A 19,640-nucleotide genomic window follows, 5' to 3' on the forward strand; every position below is an offset into this window, starting at 1 on the left:
GAGAATTCAGAGACATCTCAGTGCGTAAAGGGCAAGGTCGGAAACCACTGTTGACTGCGCGTGATCTTCGAGCCCTCAGGCGGCACTGCCTAAGAAACCGTCATGCTACTGTGACAATTATAGCCACCTGGGCTCGGGAGTACTTCGGAAAACCATTGTCACTTAACACAGTCCGTCGCTGCATCCAGAAATGCAACTTGCAACTGTATTACGCAAGGAGGAAGCCATAAATCAACTCTATGCAGAAACGCCGGCGAGTTCTCTGGGCCTGAGCTCATTTCAGATGGACCGAAAGACTGTGGAACCATGTGCTGTGGTCAGATGAGTCCACATTTCAGCTAGTTTTCGGAAAAAACAGGCATCAAGTTCTCCGTGCCAAAGATTAAAACTACCATCCTGATTGTTATCAGCGAAAGGTGCAAAAGCCAGCATCTGTGATGGTATGGGGGTGCATCAGTGCCCACGGCATGGGTGAGTTGCATGTATGTGAAGGTACCATTGACTCTGAGACGTATATTAGGATTTTAGAGAGACGTATGTTGCCATCAAGGCTACATCTCTTCCTGGGACATCAATGCTTATTTCAGCAGGACAATGCCAGAACACATTCTGCACGAGCTACAACAGCATGGCTTTGTAGACACAGAGTGCGTGAGCTTGAGATCTATCTGCTATTGAAAATGTATGGCGCATCATGAAGAGGAGAATCAGACAACGGAGACCACGGACTGTTGAGCAGCTGAAGTCTTATATCAAGCAAGAATGGACAAAATTTCCAATTGCAAATCTACTACAATTAGTATCCTTAGTTCCAAAACGATTAAAAAGTGTTATTAAAAGGAAAGGTGATGTAACACAATGGTAAACATGCCTCTGTCCCAACTTTTGTTGAGTGTGTTGTAGCCATCAAATTCTAAATTTGTGTATATTTACAAAATACAATTAAGGTGGTCAGTAAAACTATTGAAAATCTTTTCTTTGTACTTTTTTCAGTTAAATAAAGGTTCACGTGAATTAACATATAACAGATTTTTGTTTTTATTGCATTTTGGAAAATATCCCAACTTTTCTGGAAATGGGGTTTGTATATTAAAGTAGGATTTTTGAGCTGATCTACAAAACTTTGTGCATCATGCTAAATCAAAAGAAAAATTTCAAAACCTGTCAACAATTTGCTAAAAATTAAAAACCAAACTAACTAACTTCCCAACTAACCTGGCACAATTTGAGCAATTTTGCAAAGAGGAATGGGCAAATCTTGCTCCATTACATTCTGCAAAACTAATAGAGACTTATCCAAAAAGACTACTGCCTGCAATAGCTGCAAGAGATGAATCAACTAAGTACTGAGCAAAGGAGGATGAATGCCTTTAAACTGATGAATGCCTTTATTCAGTTTTTGAATTTTTAGTTTTTCATGCTTTAGGAGCATGTGATTCACAAATAAAAATTCTCAGTTAAATTGATAAAAATCCCTGGTTGTAATACTCATTTATGTGAGCATAGGGTTGGGGGCTGAATAATTTTACAAGACACTGTATGTAAAAAACCAAAGGCGTTATATTGAAAAGGAGGAGGAAGAGAGTTCTCCTTAGTTCCCTGGATGATCTTAATCACTCAATCAACCTTGTCTTTTTTTAAGAAAGTAATTCTATTTCTGTTTATGGGAGACAGCCACATGCAAATTAATTACAGCAGTGGTGAGTGCCTGGAATGTGCTGGGGGGTGGTGCATGCAAATATGATGGAGGCATTAAGGAGGCTCTTAGATAGGCACATGAATGTGCAGAGAATGGAAGAATAGGGACATTGTGTAGACAGAAGGGATTAGTGTAGTTAGGCATTTAATTATTTTGGCACAACATTGTGGTCCAAAGTGCCTTTTGCTGTACTGTTCCATGTCCTAACAGTAAAGACATTACAGGAAAAAACAACATATACAAAATGCTGGAAAAACTCAACAGGCAATGCAGCATCCATGGAAAAGAGTATGGTTGACGTTTCGATCTGGAGAAAAAAAAGAGGAGTCAGAGTAAGAAGATGAAGGGTAAGAGGAAGAAGATACACAAGGTGAAACAAGGTGAAGTAAAGAGCTGGGAAGTTGATAGGTGAAGGGGATACAGAGCTGGAGAAAGGGGAATCTGATAGGAGAGGACAGAAGGCCATGGAAGAAAGAAAAGGGAGAGGAGATGTAGAGGCAGGTGTAGCACTTGCTTGTAAGGATAAGTGCCAGGAGGGAGATCAGTGGGGAGGGACAAATGGACAAGGGAGTTGTATAGGGAGCAATCTCTATGGAAAGCAGAAAGTTGAGGGGGAGGGAAAGATGTGCTTGGTGGTGGGATCCTGTTGGAGGTGGCGGAAATTACGGAGAATTATGTGCTGGATGCGGAGGCTGGTAGGGGAGGACAAGAGGAACCCTATCCCAGGTGGGATGGTGGGAGGATGGGATGAAGGCAGATGAGCATGAAATGGGAGAGATGCAGTTCAGGGCAACATTGATGGGGGAGGAAAGGTAGCATCTTTCTTTGAAGAAGGAGGACATCTCATTCGTTCTAGAACGAAAAGCATCATCCTGAGAGCAGATGCGGTGGAGACGGAGGAACTGAGAGAAGGTGATGTCATTTTTACAAGTAACAGGGTGAGAATACGTATATTCCGGGTAGCTGTGAGTCAGTGTGTTTATAATAGACATCAGTGGATAAGCTATCTGCAGAGATAGAGACAGAGAGATCGAGAAAGGGGAGGGAGGTGTCAGAGATGGACCAGGTAAATTTGAGCAACACACACCAAATGTTGGAGAAGCTCAGCAGGCCAGACAACATATAGTAGGAAAAGAATACTGTTGACATTTCGAGCCGAAATGTCAACTGTACTCTTTTCCTAGATGCTGCCTGGCCTGCTGAGTTCCTCCAGCATTTTGTGTGTGTTGCTTGGATTTCCAGCACCTACAGATTTTCTCTTGTTTGTGACATGTACAATTGACGGCAGGGTGGAAGTTGGATGCAAAGTTGATGAAGTCAATGAGCTCCGCAGAGGTGCAGGAAGCAGCATCGATGCAGTCGTTGATGTAGCTTAGGAAGAGTTGGGGAGTGACAGCAGTGTAGGCTTGGAACATCGACTGTTCCACGTAGCTGACAAAAAGGCAGGCATAGCTGCACCTTTTGTTTGAAGGAAGTAGGATGAGCCAAAGGAGAAATTATTGAGAGAGAGGACAAGTTCCGCCAGATGGGGGAGAGTGGTGGTGGAGGGGAACTGGTTGGGTCTGGTGTCCAGAAAGAAGCAGAGAGCTTTGAGGCCATCCTGATGGAGGATAGAGGTGTATAGGGACTGGACATCCATGATGAAAATAAGATGCACAGGCCAGGAAATTTTGAAATCATTGAGGCCACACTCAGGTTGGAGGAATAACACCATATATTCCATCTGGGTAGCCTTCAACCAGATGGCATAAACATCGATTTCTTAAACTTATTGTAATGCCTCCCCCTCCATTCACCATTCCCTTTTCCCTCTCTCACCTTATCTCTTTACCTGCCCATCACTTCCCTCTTCTCCAGCCCTGTATCTCTTTCACCAATCAACTTCCCTTTTTTTTTTACTTTTCCCCTGCCCCCTTCCCAGTTTCACCTATCACCTTGTGTTTCTTTCTCCCTCCACCCACCTTCTTATTCTGACTCCTCATCTTTTTTTCTCCAGTCCTGATGAAGGGTCTTGGCCTGAAACATCAACTATACTTTTTCCATAGATGCTGCCTGGCCTGCTGAATTCTTCCACCGTTTTGTGTGTGTTGCTTGGATTTCCAGCATTTGCAGATTTTCTCTTGTTTGTGACAGGAAATTTCAGAAGTACTGTACTTAACAGATTGTAATGTGAGAGATCCTGACATTGCAAATGAACTTATAAATGATTTTCATGATTTATGCCATCTCAGGGACTTGAAGCCCACAAATGTTCTTCTAGATGACTATCAGCAGCCCGTACTTATGGACCTGGGCTCGATGACAAAGGCTAGGATTGAGGTCAAAGGGTCACGAGAAGCTATGACAATCCAGGTAAAAAGAAAGTCTGTTGAAAACTGATTTTTTTATATATATAAAACTTTAGTTCCCATCACAGGATAATTGTTAATTTTCAATTTATTGTATAATCTAATCTTAATTAGTTAGCAGTTATAATCATAATCAGAGGAGACCAGCTGTCCCATTATGTCTGTTCTGATTCTCTGAAAGAGCTTATTAATTAGTTCCAACTCTCAGTCCTTTCCCATATCCTTTTTGAAATATTTACACTCAGTGGCCACTTTACCAGGTACCACTTGTACCTAATATTTTTTTTTAGAGATACAATGCGGAACAGGCCATTCTAGCCCAACGAGCCGCGCTGCCCAGCAAACCACTTATTTAACACTAATCGTAGGACAATTTACAATGACCGATTAACCTTCTAACCGGTACATCTTTGGACTGTGGGAGGAAGCCAGACACCCAGAAGAAACCCACAGTCACAGGGTGGAAGTGCAAATTTCTTACAGATGATGCCAGAGTTGAACTCCAAACTCTGTAAAAGCGATGCGATAACCACTACAATATTGTGCGCCTATGGTAATAAAGCGGCCGCTGAGTTTATCTTTGTGGTTTTCTGCTGTGTAGCCCATCCACTTCAAGGTCTGACGTGTTGTGCGTTCACTGATGCTCTTCGGCACACCACTGTTGGTTAACAAGTGGTTGTTTGAGTTACTGTCACATACCCGTCAGCTTGAACTGGCCATTTTCCTCTGACCTCTTTCATAAACAAGGCGTTTTCGCCCACAGAACTGGCATTCACTGGCTGTTTTTTTGTTTTGTTTTTCTCACCATTCTCTGTAAACTCTAGAGACTGTTGCATGTGAAAATCCCAGGAGATTGGCAGTTTCTGAGGTACTCAGACAACCCTGTCTAGCACCAACAATCATTCAAAGTTCAAAGTCTATTTATTATTGCCAGATACAACCCTGTAATTAATTTTCTCATGGACATACTCATAATAACCATAACAGAATCAGTGAAAGACCACCCAACTTGGATGCTCAACCAGAGTGCAGAACACAACAAACCATACAAATACAAAACAAAATAAATAATAATAATAAATAAGCAATGAATATTGAGAATATGAGATGAAGAGTTCTTGAAAGTCAGTCCATTGGTTTCAGTGATGGGACAAGTGAAGGTGAGTGAAGTCCACAGTTAGAAGCACTTGGATCACACTCCTTCCTCATTCTGAGTTTGGTCTGATAACAACTGAGTGTTTTGACTATGTCTGCATACTTTTATGCAGAACAATTTTTTTAAAAAAGCTGTAGAACTAGTATTGGCAGAGCATGTTATAAGGAATGACTTGTGTCACCATCAAACAGTGGCTGAAGCTGCTGCGGGTCTCCTCTTCCAATGCCAGGAGTCTGGAGAATACAAAGATTACACTGTGGTGAGTCACTTCACGTATTAACATAAAAAGCATTTCCATCACCTACAGTGGATGAATAATTGAATCAAAACTTGTTGGATATAGAACATAGGACAGTACAGGTCCTACACCCAACAGCGTTGTGCCAACCTGTTAACCTATTCCAAGATCAATCTAACCCGTACCTCCCACATAGCCCTCCATTTTCCTTTCATCCATGTGCCTATCTAAGAGTCTGTTAAATGTCCCTAATATATCTGCCTTGACTAGTATCCCTGGCAGCATGCTTCACATGCCCACCACTGTCTGTGTAAAGAACTTATCTTTGTCATCCCCCCCATACTTCCCTTCACTCACTTTATAATTAATACCCCCTTGTATTAGCCATTTCCACCCTGGGAAAAAGTATCTATCTATATCTGTTCGCAAACACAAGAAAATCTGCAGATGCTGGATATTCAAGCAACACACACAAAAAACACAAGATGCTGGTGGAACACAGTAGGCCAGGCGACATCTATAGGAAGAAGCACTGTCGACGTTTCAGGCCGAGACCCTTCGTCAGGACCCTTCATCGACACTGCTTCTTCCTATAGATGCTGCCTGGCCTGCTGCATTCCACCAGCATTTTGTGTGTGTTCCTGTCTATGTCTTTTATCATCTTGTACATCTCTATCAAGTCACCTGTCACCTTCCTTCGTGCAAAGAGAAAAGCCCTGGCTCACTCAATCTTTCCTCAGAATATATACTCTCCCATAAATTCCCCATATTCTCATAAATCTCCTTGGTACCCTCTCTAAAGTTTCCACATCTTTCTATAATGAAGTGACCAGAATTGAATGCAATATTCCAAATGTGGTCTACGCAGCATTTTATAGAGCTGTAACATTACCTCGTGGCTCTTGAAATCAATTCTCCAACTTCTGAATGCCAGCATACCATATACCTTCTCAACTTTCACATCGACTTTGAAGGATCTGTGGACATGGACCCTAAAATTCTGCACACTGCCATTAACCCTGTATTCAGTCTTCAAATTAGATCTTCCAAAATGAATCACCCCGTGGAGTCTGCTCCACTGCTCATTCATGACTGATATCTTTTTCAACCTCATTCTCTTGTTTTCCTCCTGTAACCCTTAACCCCTTTGCCAATCAAAAACCTATCAATCTCTGCCTCACAGTGCACCCAATGACTCGGCCTCCAGAGCTGTTTGTGACAACAGATTCCACAGATTCACCAACCTCTGGCTAAAGAAATTCCTCTTATTCTAAACAAATGTCCTTTTATTCTGTTGCAGTGCCCTTAGATCCCAGACTTCCCTTATATAAGAAACATCCCCTCTAAACCTACTCTAACAATGCCTTTTAGTGTCTGGTAGGCTTAATGAGATCCACCCTCTCCCTCCCAACCATCCTTCTGAACTCTACATAGAGCACAGGGCCCAGAGACATCAAATGCTCAGTCTATTACAAATGGATTTGACTGAACAGATTCAGGGACTGGGACTTCACTGTGTTTCTGAGACCAAAATTAGGGCCATTAACATCAATTTGTGCCTTTGACACAAATGCAAAGGGAAATCAAGGTAAAATATTTGTTTATTCAAGTGTTATGAACGCAGACCGCTCTCCAACATTGTGGTGGGCAGCAGAGATGTATAAAGGGAGAAAGATTGAATATAGAATATGTGATAGGGCAAGATAGAGGATTGGGGCTTAAGCACCACATGACATTGATTTTTTTTTTCTTCTATGTATGCTATCTGATACATCACCGTGTTGACATTTAGTTGTCCTGTTGCAGGACTGGGCAGCACAGCGATGTACCATATCATACCGAGCCCCTGAGCTCTTCACTGTGGAAAGTCACTGCATCATAGATGAACGCACGGACATATGGGTATGTATAAAAATTGCCATTTTACATTGAACACTTTTGGTTGTAAATGTAGTTAGAACCATTCGCAGCAACCTATCGTGTTTGGGCTATCTCTGTACCAGAGTGATCTGAAACAGTCTTACAGCAATTTAATGGCATGGGGTCCTAGCCCTAAGTAAAATGGTTCTAGTTATGTCAGCGATGCTCACCAATGCCTCTACTTTCTCAAGAGGCTAAAAAAATAAATGTCACGTCCCTATCAACTCTCAACAGTTTTATCAATGCACCATTCTAACTGGATGAATAAGAGCTTGGTATGGCAACTGCTCTGCACATAGAAACATAGAAAACGTACAGCACAATACAGGCCCTTCAGCCCACAAAGCTGTGCTGAACATGTCCTTACCTTAAAAATTACCTAGGGTTACCCATAGCCCTCTATTTTTCTAAGCTCCATGTACCTATCCAGGAGTCTGTTAAAAAACCCTATTATATCCGCCTCCACTACCATTGCCGGCAGCCCATTCCATGCACTCACCACTCTCTGCATTAAAAAAAAACAACAATAATGACTTACCCCGACATCTGCTCTGTACCTACTTCCAAGCACCTTAAGACTGTGCCCTCTTGTGCTAGCCATTTCAGCCCTGGGAAAAAGCCTCTGACTACCCGCATGATCAATGTCTCTCATCATCTTGTACACCTCTATCAGGTCACCTCTCACCTCTCTCCGTCGCTCCAAGGAGAAAAGGCCGAGTTCACACAATCTATTCTCATAAGGCATGCTCGCCAATCCAGGCAACATCCTTGTAAATCTCCTCTGCACCCTTTCTATGGCTTCCACATCCTTCCTGTAGTGAGGCGACTAGAACTGAGCACAGTCCTCCAAGTGAGGTCTGACTAGGGTCCTATATAGCTGCAACATTACCTCTCAGCTCCTAACTCAACCCCACAATTGATGAAGGCCAATGCACCGTATGCTTTCTTAACCATACAGTCAACCTGCACAGCAGCTTTGAATGTCCTATGGACTCGGACCCCAAGATCCCTCCGATCCTCCACACTGCCAAGAGTCCTACCATTAATACTATATTTTGCCATCATATTTGACCTACCAAACTGAACCACCTCACACTTATCTGGGTTGAACTCCATCTGCCACTTCTCAGCCCAGTTTTGCATCCTATCAGTGTCCCACTGTAACCTCTGACAGCCCTCCACACTATCCACAACACCCACAACCTTTGTGTCATGAGTAATTTACTAACCCATCCCTCCACTTCCTCATCCAAGTCATTTATAAAAATCACGAAGAGTAGTGGTCCTAGAACAGATCCCTGAAGCACACCACTCACTGGTCACTGACTTCCATGCAGAATATGACCCGTCTACAACCACTCTTTGCCTTCTGTGGGCAAGCCAGTTCTGGATCCACAAAGCAATGTGCCCTTGGATCCCATGACTCCTTGCTTTCTCAATAAACCTTGCATGGGGTACTTCGTCAAATGCCTTGCTAAAATCCATATACACTGCATCTACTGCTCTACCTTCAACAATGTGTTTAGTCACAACCTCAAAAAAATCAGTCAGGCTCGTAAGGCACAACCTGCCTTTGACAAAGCCATGCTGACTATTCCTAATCATATTATGCCTCTCCAAATGTTCATAAATCCTGCCTCTCAGGATCTTCTCCATCAACTTACCAACCACTGAAGTAAGACTCACTGGTCTATAATTTCCTGAGCTATCTCTACTCCCTTTCTTGAATAAGGGAAAATACATCCACAACCCTCCAATCCTCAGGAACCTTTACTGTCCCCATTGATGATGCAGAGATCATTGCCAGAGGCTCAGCAATCTCCTCCCTCGCTTCCCACAGCAGCCTGGGGTACATCCCATCCAGTCCCAGCGACTTATCCAACGATGCTTTCCAAAAGCTCCTGCACATCCTCTTCCTTAATATCTACATGCTCAAGCCTTTCTGTCCATTGTAAGTCATCCTTACAATCGCCAAGATTGTTTTCTGTAGTGAATAATGAAGCAATTCATTAAGTACCTGTGCTATCTCCTCCGGTTCCATACACACTTTTTCACTGTCACACTTGATTGGTCCTATTCTCTCACATCTTATCTTCTTGCTCTTCACACACTTGTAGAATGCCTTGGGGTTTTCCTTAATCCTGTCTGCCAGGGCCTTCTCATGGCCCCTTCTGGTTCTCCTAATTTCATTCTTAAGCTCCTTCCTACTAGCCTTATAAATCTTCTAGATCTCTATCATTACCTAGTTTTTTGAACCTTTCATAAGCTGTTCTTCTTGACTAGATTTACAACAGCCTTTGTACACCACGGTTCCTGTACCCTACCATTTTTTCCCTGTCTCATTGGAACGTACCTATGCAGAACTCCGCACAAATATCCCCTGAACATTTGCCACATTTCTTCCGTACATTTCCATGAGAACATCTGTTCCCAATTTATGCTTCCAAGTTCCTGCCTGATAACCTCATATTTCCCCTTACTCCAATTAAACACTTTCCAAATGTGTCTGTTCCCATCCCTCTCTAATGGTATGGTAAAGGAGATAGAACTGTGATCATTATCTCCAAAATGCTCTCCCATTGAGAGACCTGACACCTGACCAGGTTCACTTCCCAATACCAGATCAAGTACAGCCTCTCCTGTAAGCTTATTTACATATTGTGTCTAGAAACCTTCCTGAACACACCTAACAAACTCCACCCCATCTAAACCCTTTGCTCTAGGGACATGCCAATCGATATTTGGGAAATTAAGATCTCCTGCCACGACAACCCTGTTATTATTACACTTTTCCAGTATCTGTCTTCCTATCTGCTCCTCAATGTCCCTGTTGCTATTGGGAGGTCTGTAAAAAAACACCCAGTAGAGTTATTGACCCCCTCTTGTTCCTACCTTCCACCCACAGAGACTCCACAGACAATCCCTCCAAGACTTACTCCTTTTTTGCAGCCGTGACACTATATCTGATCAACAGTGCCACACCCCCACCTCTTTTGCCTCCCTCCCTGTCCTTTCTGGAGCATCTAAAGCCTGGCACTCGAAGTAACCATTTGTGCCCCCAAGCCATCCAAGTCTCAGTAAGGGCCACAACATCATAACTGCAAGAAACTGCAGAATTGTGGGCACAGCTCAGTACATCACTAAAACCAGCCTCCGCTTCATGAACTCTTGTCTATATTTCTCGTTGCATCTGTAAAGCAGCCAACATAATCAAAGATCCCAGCCAGCCTGAACATACTCTCTTCTGCCCTCTCCTATCAGACAGAAGATACAAAAGCACATACCATCAGGCTCAAGGACTGCTTCTATCCCACTGTCAAAAGACTTAAATGATAATATAGATTATTGACTCACAATCTACCTTGTTATGATGCTGCACTTTATTGTCCACCTGCAGGCACTTTCGCTGTAACTGCTACACTTTATTCTTTATTCTTGTTCTATCTCAGTGTACTGTGTAATGATTTGATCATGTATGAACAAATATGCAATATGTTATGTACCCCGTAACTGGGTCACTTACCAGCAAAGATAGAGAGGTCCGTTGAAGTCTGATGGTACTATTTTTAACAGTATTTATTGATAGAAATACACAAAAATAATATCAATGCAAACACACAGATAATATACGTCGTCAATACTAAATCTAAAAGCGCGGGTATAATAATAATCAATAAGAAATAAGCTGTATCGTTGTCTAGGGGATAATGAATTGTCCGATGGAAATATATAGTTCGTTCAGTTCATACAGGCTGCCGCTGTTGGGGACCCTGTGTGGCAATTGTTGGAGAGAGAGAGACGGGTTAAAACTTGCCCATTCTGTTTATGATGTCAATCCTTCAAGAGTCGTTGAGAGTTGAGTTCCCCGTTGTTAGCTAAAAACCATTTTTTCGTGGCAAAGGTCACCGATTCCAGGCAAATGGAAGCGGACGCACGTGGCCTTCCACCGGCTTTCGCTATTACGGGATCGCTAGCGTTTCTTCTGGTGCATCTGAGGGGCTGTTCCCACAGACCCTCTTTTTATCCTGACTCACAGGGTCTCAGGTGTCAATCAGGTTGGGGATGATGCAATCCCTCCACCAACCTCCTCCTTGGTTCATTGCCTGGGGCTTTGATTGCATCGTCCAGGATGCAATACACAAGTCCGTCTCCAAGAGACAATAGCCGGTATCAATGGGTCCGCCTTTCGGAGGCCAGGACACATTCTAACCCTTTTGTGGATTCTGCATGTCTTTCTCTCATTTCCTGTGTCTCCTGAATTGACTCAATAGTGATCTTGCGATTCTCACAAAGGAGGGGGCTACCCCCACACCCTTCGGCCCCTCAGAGCTGTGGTACATTCATAACAAATACTAACTTTTCATTGTGTCTTGGTGACATGACAATAATAAACCAATCCCAATTCCAAATGGTTAGAAGAATGGGCTGAACATTGGCAGATGGAGTTTAATGCTGAGAAGTGTGAGGTTCTACATTTTGGCAGGAATAATCCAAATAGAACATACAGGGTAAATGGTAGGGCATTGAGGAATGCAGTGGAACAGAGAGATCTAGGAATAACAGTGCATAGTTCCGTGAAGGTGGAGTCTCATGTAGATAGGGTGGTGAAGAAGGCTTTTGGAATGCTGGCCTTTATAAATCAGAGCATTGAGTACAGAAGTTGGGATGTAATGTTAAAATTGTACAAGGCATTGGTAAGGCCAAATTTGGAATATTGTGTACAGTTCTGGTCACCGAATTATAAGAAAGATATCAATAAATTAGAGAGAGTGCAGAGACGATTTACTAGGATGTTACCTGGGTTTCAGCACTTAAGTTACAGAGAAAGGTTGAACAAGTTAGGTCTCTATTCATTGGAGCGTAGAAGGTTGGGGGGGATTAGATCGAGGTATTTAAAATTTTGAGAGGGATAGATAGAGTTGACATGAATAGGCTGTTTCCATTGAGATTGGGGAGATTCAAACGAGAGGATATGATTTGAGAGTTAGGGGGCAAAAGTTTAAGGGAAACACGAGGGGGTATTTCTTTACTCAGAGAGTGATAGCTGTGTGGAATGAGCTTCCTGTAGAAGTAGTAGAGGCCAGTTCAGTTGTGTCATTTAAGGTAAAATTGGATAGGTATATGGACAGGAAAGGAGTGGAGGGTTATGGGCTGAGTGCGGATAGGTGGGACTAGGTGAGATTAAGAGTTCGGCACGGACTAGGAGGGCCGAGATGGCCTGTTTCCGTGCTGTGATTGTTATATGGTTATATGGTTATTCACAGTGAACAAAGGGAAATATGCCACTCAGACCATCACATTGGAGCCCTTTGAAAGCTCTAATTAACTCTATATTGTTCCCCTTTATACAGAAGGCATTTCAGATCTTAGCACCATTGCACCTTATCTGTCTCCCTGCAGTGCACTTTCTCTGTAACTGTAACAAAATATTCTGCATTCTACTAATGCCTTTCCCTTTGTACTACCTTGATAGCCTCATGGTTGGAATGATCTGTCTGGATAGCATGGAGAACAAAGTTTTCACTAGATCACGGTACATGTGATAATAGTAAACCAAGTACCATATAAGTGTTTTTACTCACCAGTTTGAATTTGTAACTCTTACTAATCAGAACCTCTTCCTTCTAGTTATGCTGTCTAATCCTTATCAAATTTCCTTTCAACCTTCTGATAGAGGAATAGCCCCAAATTCTCTCATTTGAATTTGCAACTAAATTCTGTGGAGTAAAATCAGAAAAGGCTAGAAATACTCATTAGTTTTAAATAGTATTTGTGGAAACCTGGAGCCATGTTTTTAAACTCACTCCATTATTTTCACATCTTTAATTATGTGTTGACTAGAATTGGGCACTATTGTTCCAGTTGTGGCCTAAACATTCAAGATAATTTCCCTGTTTTTCTACACAAGGGTTTCTAATTACAGAGCCCATAATCCCTGCCAGATGTTGATACACGTGCCTCCCTGCCTGATGTAAATTGCATCAACCCATTGATAATCAATCTCTCAACATGCTGTGCAATTTTTGAAAACGTGTACTTCAATGAATTTGGTTCACTCTGTTCCTGCATGTCCTCTAGAACTGGACTGTTTGAATTATATCATTCTTTCTGTGAAGGTTCTTGATCCACAGCTTTGTAAATTACAGTTTTTCAAATGAATACCCAAATGATTTTTAAATGATGCTTCACAATAGTGCTTCGGTGGTGAATTCCTTAACCCATCACCTTCTGATTAGAGATTAGCATTATTTGTCACATGTACACCAAAACACCATAAAATGCATCGTATGCATTAAATCAAATCAGCGAGGATTATGCTGGGCAGCTGATGAGTGTCGTCATACTTCGGCAGCAACAAAGCATGCCCACAACTTACTAACCCTAGCCCATACATCTTTAGAATGTGTAAGGAACTAGAGCAGCCAAAGGGAACTCATGTGGTTACAGGGAGAGTATACAAACTCCTTTCAGGTAGTGATGGGAGTCGAACCCTGATCATACAACTAGAGCTCTAAAGTTTTGTGCAAATTAATAAAATATTTTTCTTTTTAACTCTTCCCAATTCTATTGAATTTATTATTAATTAGAGGGTTTTTAATTAGAGGGTGTTGATTCCGTGAAATTCATTGCCTCAGACGGCTGTGGAAGCCAGGCCATTAGGTACAGTTGTAAGAAAAAGTTTGTGAAACCTTTGCGTTACCTGGTTTTCTGCATTAATTACTCATAAAATGTGATTTGATCTTCATCTAAGTCACAATAATAGACAAACACAATCTGCCTAAACTAATAACACACAATATTTCACACAAAGAATTGAACTTCCTCAGTACTTACTATTGAGTACACCATTTAAACAATCAGTCTAGGTTCAGAAAAGTATGTGCACCTCTGGGGTGATGCCTTCTACAAAGCTATTTGGAGTCAGATGTTCCAATCAATGAGATGATATTGGAGGTGTGGGTTGTAGAGGTTACTGACAGAGCTTACTCTTCTCAAGAAAGATTTGTTTATGTACACATGCCTCAATCAAAACAACTTTCAGAGGACCTTAGAAGAAGAATTATAGAGATGCATCAAGCTGGAAAAGGCTATAAAATCATTTCTAAAGACCTAAGTCTTCATCAGTTCACAAGAAGAGAAATTGTCTACAAATAGAGGAAATTCAGTCTGTTGCTACTCTCCCTAGGAGTGGGTGTCCTTCAAAGATCACATCAAGCGCACAACGTGCATTACTGAAAGAAGTGAAAAAGAACCCAAGGGTAACAGCAAAAGACCTGCAGAAATCTCTAGAACTTGTGTTCATGTGTCCACAATAAGAAAAGCACTGAACAAAAATGGTGTTCATGGAAGGACACCATGGAGGAAATCACTGCTCTCCAAAGAAAAAAGTTGCTGCATGTCTCGAGTTTGCAAAGGACCACCTGGATGTTCCACAATGCTTCAGGGACAATGTTCTGTGGAAAGATGAGACAAAAGTCGAACTTTTTGGCAGAAATGCACACTGCTATGTTTGGAGGAAAAGGGCATTACACACCAACAGCAAAACTTCCTCCCAATTGTGAAGCATGGTGGAAGGAACATCATGGTCTGGGATTGCTTTGCTGCACCAGGGCCTGGACAACTTGCAATTGTTAAGGGAACAATGAATTCAAAATTGTATCAAGACATTTTACCAGAGAATGTCAGGGTAGCTGTCCATAACCTAAAGCTTCATTGAAGTTGGATGACGTAACAAAACAATGATCAGAAACACAAGAGTAAATCAACAACAGAATGGTTTAAAAAGAAGAAAAATCATATTTGGGAATGGCCAATTCAGAGTCCAGACCTTAACCCAATTGAGATACTGTGACATGACCTGAAGAGGGCTCTTCAGGCAAGGTATCCCAGAGATATTGATGAACTGAGACAGTTTAGTATGGAGGAACGGTGTAAAATTCCTCCTTGTCATTGTGCAAGTCTGATCAGCTGCTACAGGAAATGTTCAGTAGAAGTTATTGCTGCTAAAGGAGGTTCTATCAGTTAATAAATACATACTTTTTCCAGCCTGGACTGAATGATTAAACAATGTGTTCAATAAAGACATGAAAAGTACAATTGTTTGTGTTTTATTTAGGCAGATTACGTTTGTCTATAATTGTGATGACTTAGATGAGATCAGACCACATTTTATGAGCAATTAATGCAGAAAACCAGGTAATTGCAAAGGGTTCACAAATTTTTTCTTACAACTGTATAGTTAAAGCTGAGACTAATGGGCTCTTGATTAGTAAAGACGTCAAAGATTATAAGGAGAAAGCAAGAGAATGGGGTTGAGAGGGAAAATAAATTTATTTTTGGTAAAGTAATCCTTTTTATTGTGAATGTTTGCCATAGTTTCAGCTACAAGTTTCGTCTGTTGTTGTTCCTGGGAACTAATGTTTGAATAGCCACTACTGAGTGCATAGTATCTGATTGCTGATGTAGAGTGGTAACTGCACATTCTGTTAAGAGCTGTTTCACCTCTAACTTCTCGGATTGGCCAGTAATTTTTGAGCTGAAGAAATGTCAAACTCAGATTGCAAGGTTTCAAATTATGTACCCTGATACATACCATCCACAAGCAAGTGCAGGTAGCCAAATATTCCAAGCCAGAATTTATTTTGGTAAAGTTTGCAGAAGTCTCTGGGCTAATATTGGCTCTGTCCTCTCCATTGTAGCAAATGTAGGGTGGTAGTGGATGGGATCTAAATAAAGTCTCTCTCCTTATGAATGTGTCTGTCGCTCTCACTCCCTCTCTCACACACTCTCTCACACACTCTCTCACACACTCTCTCACACACTCTCTCACACACTCTCTCACACACTCTCTCACACACTCTCTCACACACTCTCTCACACACTCTCTCACACTCTCTCACACTCACTCTCACACTCTCTCTCACACTCTCTCTCACTCTCTCTCTCTCATTCTCACACTCACTCTCTCACACTCTCTCACTCTCTCACTCACTCTCACTCACTCTCTCTCACCCTCTCACTCTCTCTTTCTCCTTGAAAATAAGCAGAGTCATCAAAGTAAGTGTTTGCAAGATGCAGAGAAGAGTGAGATGTTGCACTTTGGGAGGATAAACCAGGTTTAGTCTTACCCAGTGCAAGGTAGGACACTGAGCAGTGCAGTAGAACAGGGGGAATATAGATCTGTAATTCTTTGGAAGTGTCATCACAGGTAGATCATAAAGAAAGCTTTTGTCACATTGGCATTCATTATCCCAAGTACTGAGTACCGAGTTGGGATGTTACGATGAAGTTGTAAAAGACGTTGGTGAGATCAAAATTGGAGTTTTGTGTGCAGTTCTGGTCACCTACCTACAGGAAAGCTTAAAGATTGAAAGAGTCCACGGGTAAGTACATGAATGGGATGAGTAGGGAGGGATATGGACAAGATACAGGTCAATGAGACTAGACAGAATAGCAGTTGGGAATTGAGTGGATGGGCCAAAAGGCCTGTTTCTGTGCTGTATGACTCTATGATTCTAAAATCGTGTAGTCCACATCTTAAAATCTAACTAGCATTAGTCACCAAGCTTCTTGCTGTTATTGATTGAGCTGTTAATAGTATCCAAGTTTTTTTCAATGTGTCATGGTGATTTATTTCTAGTCCCTAGGATGTGTGCTCTATGCTATGATGTTCCTGGAAGGACCGTATGATGGCATCTTCCAGAAAGGAGATTGTGTGGCATTGGCTGTACAGAATCCGATAACCATTCCAGAAAACTGCAGGTAAAGTCAGGTGGGGAGGTGAGAAAACTGCAATAGCTTCATAAAACTTTCACATGAATGGAGAAGAAATTTAGTTATCTCAAAAGTTTGAAAGAGATAAACCTTTGAAATTGGGCTTTGAGTTACCCTTCTCTCATGTACCATTCATCTCTCCTGAAGTTTCGTGATTTCAAGTAATAGGTATCAGGATTCATGGCAATTAATTTGGAAGTGATTCCCTTGGAAGCTTTGGATATTAAGAATCAGACTCTGGGTAGAACAGAGTGAAATGGCAGAATCAGAGTCCTGAAGTAGGGTCTCAGCTCGAAATATTGACTATTTACTCTTTTCCATAGACATTGCCTGATCTGCTGAATTCCACCAGCATTTTGTGTGTGTTGCTTTGGATTTTCAGCATCTGCCGACATTCTTGTGTTTGAGAATCAAAATCAGGTTTAATATCACTGATACATGTTGTGAAATGTTAGCAACACACACAAAATGTTGATGGAACACAGCAGGCCAGGCAGCATCTATAGGGAGAAGCACTGTCGACATTTCGAGCTGAGACCCCTTGTCAGGACTAACTGAAAGGAAAGATAGTAAGAGATTTGAAAGTAGGAGGGAGAGGGGAAAATGCGAAATGATAGGAGAAGACCAGAGGGGGTGGGGTGAAGCTGAGAGCCAGAAAGGTGATTGGCGAAAGTGATACAGAGCTGGAGAAGGGAAAGAATCATGGGACGGGAGGCCTCGGGAGAAAGAAAGGGGGAGGGGAGCACCAGAGGGAGATGGAGAATAGGCAGAGTGATGGGCAGAGAGAGAAAAAAAGGAGGGAGAAAAATAACTAAGCATATCAGGGATGGGGTAAGAAGGGGAGGGGCATTAACGGAAGTTAGAGAAGTCAGTGTTCATGCCATCGGGTTGGAGGCTACCCAGCCAGTATATAAGGTGGTGTTCCTCCAACCTGAGTGTGGCTTCATCTTGACAGTAGAGGAGGCCATGGATAGACATATCAGAATGGGAGTGGGACGTGGAATTAAAATGTGTGGCCACTGGGAGATCCTGCTTTCTCTGGCGGACAGAGCGTAGGTGTTCAGCGAAACACTCTCCCTGTCTGCATCGGGTCTCACCAATATAAAGGCCACACCGGGAGCACTGGACACAGTATACCACACCAGCCGACTCACAGGTGAAGTGTCGCCTCACCTGGAAGGACTGTCTGGGGCCCTGAATAGTGGTGAGGGAGGAGGTGTAAGGGCAGGTGTAGCACTTGTTCCGCTTGCATGGGTAAGTGCCAGGAGGGAGATTGGTGGGAAGGGATGGGGGGGATGAATGGACAAGGGAGTTGGGAGCGTAGGGAGCGATCCCTGCGGAAAGCAGAAGTGGGGGGGAGGGAAAGATGTGCTTGGTAGTGGGATCCCGTTGGAGGTGGTGGAAGTTACGTTGAATTATATGTTGGATCCGGAGGCTGGTGGGGTGGTAGGTGAGGACAAGGGGGACCCTATCCCGAATGGGGTGGTGGGCGGATGGGGTGAGGACAGATGTGTGGGAAATGGGAGAGATGTGTTTGAGAGCAGAGTTGATGGTGGAAGAAGGGAAGCCCCTTTGTTTAAAAAAAGATGTCTCCTTTGTCCTGGAATGAAAGCCTCATCCTGAGAGCAGATGCGGTGGAGATGGAGGAATTGTGAGAAGGGGATAGCATTTTTGCAAGAGACAGGGTGGGAAGAGGAATAGTCCAGGTAGCTGTGAGAGTCTGTAGGCTTATAGTAGATATCAGTAGATAGGCTGTCTCCAGAGATGGAGACAGAAAGATCACGAAAGGGGAGGGAGGTGTATAAGTAGACCAGGTAAATTTGAGGGCAGGGTGAAAGTTGGAGGCAAAGTTAATGGTCAACAAGCTCAGCATGCATGCAGGAGGCAGCACCAATGCAGTCGTCGATGTAGCGAAGGAAAAGAGGGGGACGGATACCCGTATTGGCTTGGAACATGGACTGTTCCACAAAGCCAACAAAAAGGCAGGCGTAACTGGGACCCTGCGGATGCCCATGGCTACACCTTTGGTTTGGAGGAAGTGGGAGGAGCCAAAGGAGAAATTATTGAGAGTAAGAACTAATTCTGCTAGACAGAGGAGAGTGGTGGTAGAGGGGAATTGGTTAGGTCTGGAATCCAAAATTTCCAGCATCTGCAGATTTCCTCGTGTTGTGAAATGTTGTTGTTTTGCAGCAGCAATATTGTGAAAGACATAAAATGTACTATAAATTGTATGAAGAAATATATATTAAAAGATAGTGTAAAAAGAGTTCAAAAATAGTGAGGTAGTGTTCATAGGTTCATTATCCATTCAGAAATCTGATGGTGTAGGGGAAGGATCTATACCTAAAACATTGAGTGTGTATATTCAGGCTCCTGTGAGTCCTCTCTGATGGTAGTAATGAGAAGAGAGTCTGTCCTGTGTGGTGGGGATCCTTGATGATGGGTGCCACCCTTTTGAGGCATCGCCTTTTGAAGATGTCTTGAATGGTGGCGAGGCTAGTGCCT

General features: G+C 42.6%; 1 protein-coding gene across 2 annotated transcripts in view; it reads left to right on the forward strand.

The window, feature by feature from the left end:
* The window catches only part of stk16 (serine/threonine kinase 16), a 47,893-nt gene that overhangs the window by 16,326 nt on the left and 11,927 nt on the right, over positions 1-19,640 (forward strand). Inside the window, exons 5-7 of one of the 2 annotated variants that reach the window (XM_073046193.1) lie at positions 3,931-4,051; positions 7,248-7,343; positions 17,002-17,123. In XM_073046193.1, the coding sequence (XP_072902294.1) occupies positions 3,931-4,051; positions 7,248-7,343; positions 17,002-17,123 (339 nt within the window). The remainder of the gene's footprint in view (positions 1-3,930; positions 4,052-7,247; positions 7,344-17,001; positions 17,124-19,640) is intronic. The other variant, XM_073046194.1, reaches the window with a different exon arrangement.

The sequence above is a fragment of the Hemitrygon akajei genome, chromosome 5, assembly GCF_048418815.1.
Source record: "Hemitrygon akajei chromosome 5, sHemAka1.3, whole genome shotgun sequence".
Classification (NCBI taxonomy): Eukaryota; Metazoa; Chordata; class Chondrichthyes; order Myliobatiformes; family Dasyatidae; genus Hemitrygon; species Hemitrygon akajei.